This window comes from Cryptomeria japonica, chromosome 10 (genome assembly GCF_030272615.1).
Source record: "Cryptomeria japonica chromosome 10, Sugi_1.0, whole genome shotgun sequence".
Lineage (NCBI taxonomy): Eukaryota > Viridiplantae > Streptophyta > Pinopsida > Cupressales > Cupressaceae > Cryptomeria > Cryptomeria japonica.
The window spans coordinates 714,832,495-714,841,343 of record NC_081414.1 but is presented as its reverse complement, the minus strand read 5'-3'; the positions used below and the strand labels follow the sequence as shown (position 1 = coordinate 714,841,343).

Sequence of the window (8,849 nt, the reverse complement as noted above, 5' to 3'; positions counted from 1 at the left end):
AAGTTCATTTGTGCAGATATTGCTAATGATCATCGTATCATGCTCCTCAATTAGTTGAGGGCCTAATTCAAGAACAGAAATGCCCAAAGGACCCTTAGCCATAGTCGAGCCATGAAGATTCAACTCAGAATTATTTTGGATTTTGGATTTTAAGAGATCTTCACCCATTGATTCTACTTTCTGGGATAGCTTTTTCCAAAGGCCATTTATGTGGGGGGCGCACCGTTGGCAAGCTAAGCGGATCTGCATAAGCATTGGAGTGATAACCCAATGGAATTTGGTTTGCGTTGGAAGAAAAATGTGGAATGCTTGAGATGGGGATGGCCCATAAACCCTTCTGACGATTGCTAGAGATGCCATTCAACCCTAAAGAAGCCTTAGCCGAAAGGGGAATCACCCTTATGCAACCCCACTCAACCTTCCATGCGTCACTTTTCGCTGAGTATCGGTTGGGTTTCAAACATAAAATTTTAGGGTTTTGTTGCCCCCATAGCCATCCATTTGCCCTAACCATGGGTGGAGAACCAAAATCGCAGAATTTACCCAATTGGTCTCTTTGTCTAGATGGAGGGGGACTAGGAACCATAGATTGCAAGAGACTCGCCAATCAATCAAATAAATTCAAGGGCTTAGATTTTCTATCAAGATCAGTCCTCAAAGCCTCCTTCCTCCGATTATTGAGGTGACCATGAATCAGATTGGCCCTGTTAGCGCAGGGAGGAGGAGATGAAAGGATGCTAAATTGGTTTGCAGAGCATCCGTGGTTGGAGTGAGCCACATTTTCCCGAAATCTAGACTGTCGATTGTGCGAGTTTTGCACAGAGCCATTTTTTTAATCAAAATTTATAAAAAAATTTAATATTTTTATTTTAAATATAAATATCAATATTTGAATATATTTTATAATAAAATAATATTTTTTCAATCTAACAATCTTGAGAATCTAGATATCTTTATTTTTTTATGGTTTGACAGTAGTTTTCATAGAATTCTTTATATAAAATGTCCTCTATATCATGAAAGATTAATTGGTTAAATATTAGATGTAATTTTGAATGTGGTAAAAGAGATAAATTGTTAACAATATAATTGGTAAAATGGTGTCTAGTTTTTACTTTCAGTGTATATAAATATTGCAAGTTTTATTATTATTATTATTGTTGTTGTTGTTGTTGTTGTTGTCGTTGTTATTGTTGTTGTTGTTGTTATTGTTGTTGTTGTTGTTGTTATTGTTGTTATTTTTATTGTTGTTATTGTTGTCGTTGTTGTTGTTGTTGTTGTTGTTGTTTTAAATGGTTAAATATTAGATGTAATTTTGAATGTGGTAAAAGAGATAAATTGTTAACAATATATTACTTTTAGTGTATATAAATATTGTAAGTTTTATTATTATTATTATTAATTTAATATATTTTTACAATATTTTTCATAGTATTCATTATATTTAGAGGGTTTTGTGATTAATTTTAAATAAAATGTATTAAATACTAAGAACAATTGATTAATGTATATAGATTCAAGATAATTTGAAAAAAAACTAAAACATCATCTAACTATTTGAAAATTAAAAAATAAACATAGAAAAAGAAACCATAGATATAATTGGTGGAAAAACAATTGGATGCAACTGATAAATCAAAATTTTAAAATATTAGTTTTCTTTTGGAAGAATTATCAATAGCAATCCTATTTTTTCTTCTTTGTATTTTTATGTTTTTATTTTTAGGGATTTTTTGAAGAGTTGAACGGGTTTTATGGATAGGGCTTTCTAAAAAATTTCAAGAAGTGTTGTTGAGATTTTTAATGATTATTTTAATTTTGTAATATGAAAAGAATTATTTAAATTTTGTAATGTAGTTTAAGCTTAAAAGTTTAAACTCTTAAATTTATCAAAGTTGGTAGATTCAGAAATTTAATTATTTTGCATATTCAATTGAATAAAGTAAATAAATACAAAATACTATTAATAATTAATAATTATTTTACATATGATTGATGAAATCAAACCCTCGAAAATTTGACCAGCATAGCGCCGTCTTGAATAATAGCAAGATTTTTGTCTTTAACAGTTTGATCGGTGGTATGAACCTTCAAAAACTTGGAATTTTGATTTCTACTTCTTAATAGGTTTTCTTTTTTCATGAGTGCACTCAGTCATCCCGACAGTAGTAAAGAAAATATATAGAAAAAAGTGTGGATTATAAGGCTACGAGTGGTCCCGAGTCCTTTAATGTTTTCAATAACAACATCCACTCAAACTAATCTTATCGCTTCTGAGATACATGCATTCAATGGTAGAAACATGATAATCTACTTTATTATTTTAGGATTAAAGTAAATGAGTTTCCTCATCAATATATCTTTCAGGCGATTTTCATTCCATCAGCTTACATTGTGTTGAACTGGTTAAAACCTTCAAAATTTCCTTGATGGTTCAGCCTTGAATAATATTATGATTTTTCTCTTTACCAGTTTGATTGGTGGTGTGAACCTTCAAAGACTTGAAATTGTGATTTCTACTCCTTAATAAGCTTTCTTTTTTCACGAGTGGGCTCAGTCCTTCCAACAACACAGAAAAAAATCAGAAGATTGGCTATACTCTGTGCCGAATGCTTGTCCATTTCGAAGACCACCACCGACCGTCTGTCTTGGATTTGTCGTTTTCTATTTAATTTTCCTTTTCGGCAAGCCAAATGTTTATTCTTTCTTCTGCTTTATCCTCTTCTTCAGTTTGAATGCTCTATTTTTTTAGTTGAATGTATGTATATACACCTCACTCTATATTTGTTTCATTTTAACTATAATCAAGTCATTTCATTAATATTTTTTATTTTTAAATCTTTTAAGAATCTAATGTGTTGTTGGAGATATTTTAGTCTCCAAAGTCTACTGAAATAGATTCATATTCATTCAATGAAATGTAAGAATGTTAAATATTTTGAATAGGTAAACATCAAAATTTTGAAATTCATAAGTTCTTTTTTTCACAAAATTTATTATTATTTTATTCTATCATTATTTTCAAATCTCTATGTTTCATATATTATTAAATTAATATTTCAAATAGTTTTCAAATTTAGTTAACCAATCTAAAAATTGATTATAACAAAAAACTTTGTTTTAACACATTATATATGTATGTGTGTGTTATATAATAAAAATTACTTAAATATTATAAAATATATGTTTTAATAATAAATACATATTAAATTAAAAATATTTAACTAATTAAATTTTTTAAATAAATTTCTTAATTGAAACTTTGTGAATCTAATATTTTAGTAGATTAAAATAAAAAAAGATTTCATTTAAAAAAATTATAACTATCAAAAAAATTAATAATATAATTTTATGTAATTGTTAAATAGTTTATTAATTTTAAATAAAAAAAATGAAATCATAAAATTGATCAAATAACTTTTCTAATAGTAAAAAATTATAAACAATTAATTGTATTTAATATTTTTAAAATAAAATATTTACAACTTCATAATATTCATAAGCTATTAATATTAATAGAAATCTAAATATTATTAGGTTTATAGCATTGCTTACCAATAATTATTAAGTTTATAGCATCAAATAGACAAACAACATATTTTTTTTTTATCAATGAATTGCAATCAAGGAAATCACTCCCATAATATTATTATCTTTCAAAGAAAACATTACAAAGAAGAAGGTTAGTACACCTAACTAAGAATGACTAGACAAAACACCATACTGCAAATAAGAGGTTGCTAAACATGAAACTAGTTTTTAACCTCCAAAGTTTATGGCACCTACCAAGCTTTTTTTGTTGAGGAACTAAGTCCAAGTGATTGGTTTCCTATGTATGTTTTGTTTGGCTAGATTTCTTCTTTCTTTTCTCTCTAATCAGGTGGGGGTCCTTTCCCTGCTTACCTTAATAAAAAACATATGAAAAAAAAAAATAGGGAATAATTTATAGCCCTTTGAAAATCTTCTAATAAAAGGTAGTAGCAAAACAGGGGAGCCACCCCAAATAGAAACAAAAACAAAAGAAACGCATACAAACAAGCCAAAGCAAAAATGCTCTCAATTAAGCGAGAGCGCTTCTGCTTCTGGTTCTAGAATTGGGTCCAGTGGTTTTGTTGTCTCCAGCAGCCACATCATCTCCTCCAAGATCTTTCACTGGGTCACTGTGGTAGGATCTATAATTAGCAACCATTTCAAGCCCCTCAATGCTATTGTTCATGGCTTCTTTACTAATGTCGACCAAGTTCTTGAGATTTTTCTTAATCTCAACCATGGATTGTTCCACCTTATGAATCCTGTGTTTGTGGTTACATTTCATTACCTCAACATTCTGAGAGAGTTTTTGAAACATGATCATGAGTTTCTCTGGCTTGCTGGGAAATGTCAATTATTTCTTTAACTCCCATTTTGAGGGTGTTAATTTCGCGCTCAACCCACTTTCAGTAGCACTCCTAGCTTCTGGTTGCTTCCATGACAAGATTCATAGATTACCATCCTTCCCCTAATTTTCTTTCTAGACATTGATAGGGATGTCCAGATTAATCCCTTGGTCCGTAATCTTGGAGATCATCTTGCTGTTGGTTTTGTACTTGCTAGCCGCCCATCTGGGGGGATTCTTTATGCCGAGCATCTCAGGAGTGACCATCTTTTCCTTTTCATCCACAAGTTCGTATTCAGGGTCATCAACAGGAACCCCACTATCGTCCAAGTCCATCTCCGAATCAGAGACATCTTGGACCTCTGTCTGCAGGCCAATCTCAGCAAGTGGGAGCAGGGGCACAATTTCAAGGGATTTAGCATGTTCCATGATAAGGACAATAATTCCCTCATGAAGAATAGGGTTGTTAGGGTTTTCCAGGTGCTTTTTCAAGCTATTCTCAAGGGAGGAGGCAAGATAGTAGGGAACAGAGATAATTTTACCATGACAAAAATGATTTAGGATAGTGAAATGGTAGAAGACATCTTGGTGAATCTGTAGCACTTCTTGTCTTTGTCAAAGAAGCTCGATAAGTCATCCTCCCCAATTTGTCTATCCTTATAAAACCTTCTTCCAGTAGTAGCTAACCGTCACCACCAAAGTTTCATCAATCTGATAATCGGCACCATAAGCTCTGAGACTCCCTTTTTTCCATCCATTAACAAAGGCCTCTGTAATCAGCGGAGAGGGGCCATGTAGCCGGTCCAGGTAGCATATTTATTCTTTTTCCAGTTCTTGCAAGTAGAGGGCTCTTGTCTTTTCTTATCCCCTCCCATTATGCTCATGGTCGCTAGAGAATAGGAGAAGGGTCTCACTATCGCCAACATATTTATTCTTTTTCCAGTTCTCGCAAGTAGAGGGCTCTTGTCTTTTCTTATCCCCTCCCATTATGCTCGTGGTCGCTAGAGAATAGGAGAAGGGTCTCACTATTGCCAACCAGTCACAAAAAATGGACCACACCCAAAAGATATCAAAACAGTAGCAGAAAAACCACACAATGAGATAGGAAATCCAGTCACCGAGGAGATTTCTAGATTTTTTATTAGGGAAAACTAGAAAGAGTCGTTTCCCTATCAACTCAGTCATGTCATGATGAGGGATCATTGATTAACGCAGTAATCGTTACGTGCCAAATCACACAGATTTTGGGGGAAAGCATCCCTGCTACTCCACCAGGCTAATCTAAAAAGAACAGATTAATTACATTACAATTAATCTTATAATATTTTTTTTGTTTTTGTTTTATCAGACCTTACTCTTTCCAAATAGATCCTAAACACTTTCCATATGACTGCAACCTAAACCCTCTTCAAAAATACGATTGCCTAGAAGTTTAGGAAAAAGAAAAATTTAGATAGAAGAATGTCTATTCTAGATACGATTGATGAAAACAAACTCTTTGGAAAATTCCATTAATGCCTGATCTTTGACCAGCATAGCAGACTTTTCTTTAGCAGTTTGATTGATGGTGTGAACTTTCAGAAACTTGGAATTGTGATTTGTACTTCTTGAAAAGTTTTCCTTTTTCACTAGTGCGCTCAGTCCTTCCGAGAGCAGGAAAGAAAATATTTAGAAAAAAGTTTTCATTATAAGGCTACGAATGGTCCCCAGTCCAATAACAGCATTCTATAGTACACGCACTCAAGCCAATCTTGTCGCTTCTGATAATCTACTTTATAATTTTTGGGTAACAGTAAATGAGTTTCATCCTCTATATATCTTTCAAGGGATATTCATTTCATCATCTTACTTCCTTTTGAATTGGTATGTATGTTGTGGTTAAAGTCTTCAAAATTTCCTTGATGGTTCAGCTTTGACCAGCATAGCCGCCTTGAATAATATTAAGATTTTTCTCTTTAGCAGTTTGATTGGTGGTGTGAACCTTCAAAGACTTGAAATTGTGATTTCAACTCCTTAATAAGCTTTTCTTTTTTCACAAGTGGGCTCAGTCCTTCCAACAACACAGAAAAAAATCAGAAAAATGGCTATATTGTGTGCTGAGTGCTTTGTCTATTTGGAAGATACAGTGGTCCAAGCCTGGCAAGCTGAAAAATATAAGGACATTTTGGTCCCCACGATGTGACCATACCCACCATCCGTCTTGGCTTTGTCGTTTTCCTTTTTGGCAAGCTAAATGTCTATTCTTTCTTCTGCTTTATCCTCTTCAGTTAGAATGCCCTAATTTTTTAGTTGAATGTATGTATATATACCTCATTCTATATGTGTTCCATTTTAACTATAATCACATTATTTCATTAATATTTTTATTTTATTTTATTAATATTTTTTAATTAAAATCCTTTAAGAATCTAATGTTTTGTTGGACATATTTTACTCTTCAAAGCTTCATGTAGTAAAATGTAAAGAATGTCAAATTCTATTTGTAATGAAATGTAAGGAATGCCAAATTCTATTTGTAACTAGCCTGTAGAGTAGTAAAAGGTATTTTTGTCTAAAAGAAATTATGTAAAGCTGTAAATATCCGTATAATACTTTTAAACCAAATTGAGATTGGTGAGGGTTGCCACACTGGTAAAGATTATTTGTAGATAAGAAACCAAAAGTGGTTCCATTCAAAGGAAAAGTAGGAGCAGAATATTAATGTACTTTGTAATGAAAACATGTGCTCTGATTTATCGTGATCCTTTCAACTGTATGAGGTCTTTGTTTGTGGTCTTAATGATTGGGATCAATTATTCTCTATCTTTTTCTAATTAAAATTAAATCTAACTTATTAATGATTTGAAAAGTATTATATCCAACGCAGACATGGAATCTCTGTAGAATTGATGGGCGATATAATTTCCAAGAAAAATCCAAAGAGTGCTTACACACATTACTTTTGAGATGGCTTAGTGCGCACATGAATTAGCACGTCCACTGTACAAAGATTCCTGGTAAGTAATAATATAAAGGATTAAGTCAGGCAATTGCAAGAACAAGAAGAAGCAACATACCAATGTAAACATTTAAATGGCATTATCTATATTATTTATGGGCAATATTATTGCCAAAATAATATTGCGTACGAACATTACTTTTGAGGAGGGCTTAGTGCGCACATGAATTAGCACGTCCACTGTACAAAGATTCCTGGTAAGTAATAATATAAAGGATTAAGTCAGGCAATTGCAAGAACAAGAAGAAGCAAAAAACACAAGTACTTGTGATCGATGAGTATCGTGTGGAATATGTGGATGCAAAGGTTCTTCAACACTAATCCAGCTACTGCTTGGAGAAGTGCAATTGTTATTCAAAAGAGATATGTACAAGCAGTTTCAAAGGGAGAGAATAATAAGTTTTCTCAGACCTCAGACACCAAGGAAAATCTGAAATTGGGTAATTTTTCATCGTATCAACGTGATATATTTTAGTAGTGGGTATTAATTTACTTTTTAGATTACAATCAGTTATATGAGAATAAAGAATAAAAATGATATGAAACATTCTAATGATGTATGTGAGCCTGAGGAAGGAACTACCTCTGTAACAGTTCTGTTTAACACATCATTTATATGGCTTTTGATCTTGTGTTATTTGATTTGGGCTCTACTCTGTCAGAAGATGCTATTCCAGTGGTGAAAACTCCCAGTAGTTCCACCAAAGGAGAAACTCAAAAGTTTTCTACTGTACGTATTTCTCCATACTGTAAATGTTTCTTTGCTTTGTAGAATCAATTAGTAAGCCAACAAAGGGAAAGAATTCATTGTCGTTGGTCTGCACTAATGTGGCGATAAAAAAATTTTGAAAGGATTTTGTGGCAAAACTCAATCTTAGTTAGAACTTGGTTATTTTTTTGGATATGAACGTGCAGGAATTTAAATCGGGTCCTACAGCACATGCTAGTAAAGGAAAGCCTCCCCAACACGATGGGGAAAAAGGAAAGTGAGGAGAGCATGGCAGAACCTGGTGAAATAATAGAGGATCTGGTCCCATCATTATAAGAGTACAGTGATCAGATGTATTTCAATGTATTTATAAATAAGAAAGTGTTTGGTTCTCAGTCAAAGAACCTGGTGATATAATAGAGGATCTGGTCCCATAATCATAAGAGATGCATCTAAATGTGTTTGTAGCTTTTAGAAGTTCTAGTTATTCTGGACTGATATAAAGTTCTTAAAAATAAAATGTCGTATATAATTTGTGTCTTTGATTTTTATTATTATTATGTTTATACATAAATTGTAATTCTATAATGACAATGGGCTTTCTTATCTATGTATGAAAAACTAACAGCTTGAAGAAAAAAAATTGTAGTGTAAAATCATTGTTTTTAAAAACAGATTAATTTTTTTTCTTAATTTAAGAAAAAGAAAAATGATTTTTTTTTTCATATTTTAAGAAAAAGAAAAATGATTGCAATAGGTAAATATTG

General features: G+C 32.1%; 1 protein-coding gene across 1 annotated transcript; it reads left to right on the top strand.

Moving 5' to 3' along the window:
- Positions 1–7,566: 7,566 nt before the first annotated feature.
- On the top strand, positions 7,567–8,622 carry LOC131029281 (uncharacterized). The gene is made up of 3 exons (XM_057959705.2): positions 7,567–7,813; positions 8,036–8,103; positions 8,289–8,622. The coding sequence occupies exons 1-3, from the start codon at positions 7,648–7,650 to the stop codon at positions 8,361–8,363; spliced, it is 309 nt and encodes a 102-aa protein (XP_057815688.1). The 5' UTR covers positions 7,567–7,647; the 3' UTR covers positions 8,364–8,622.
- The last annotated feature ends 227 nt before the right edge of the window (positions 8,623–8,849 follow it).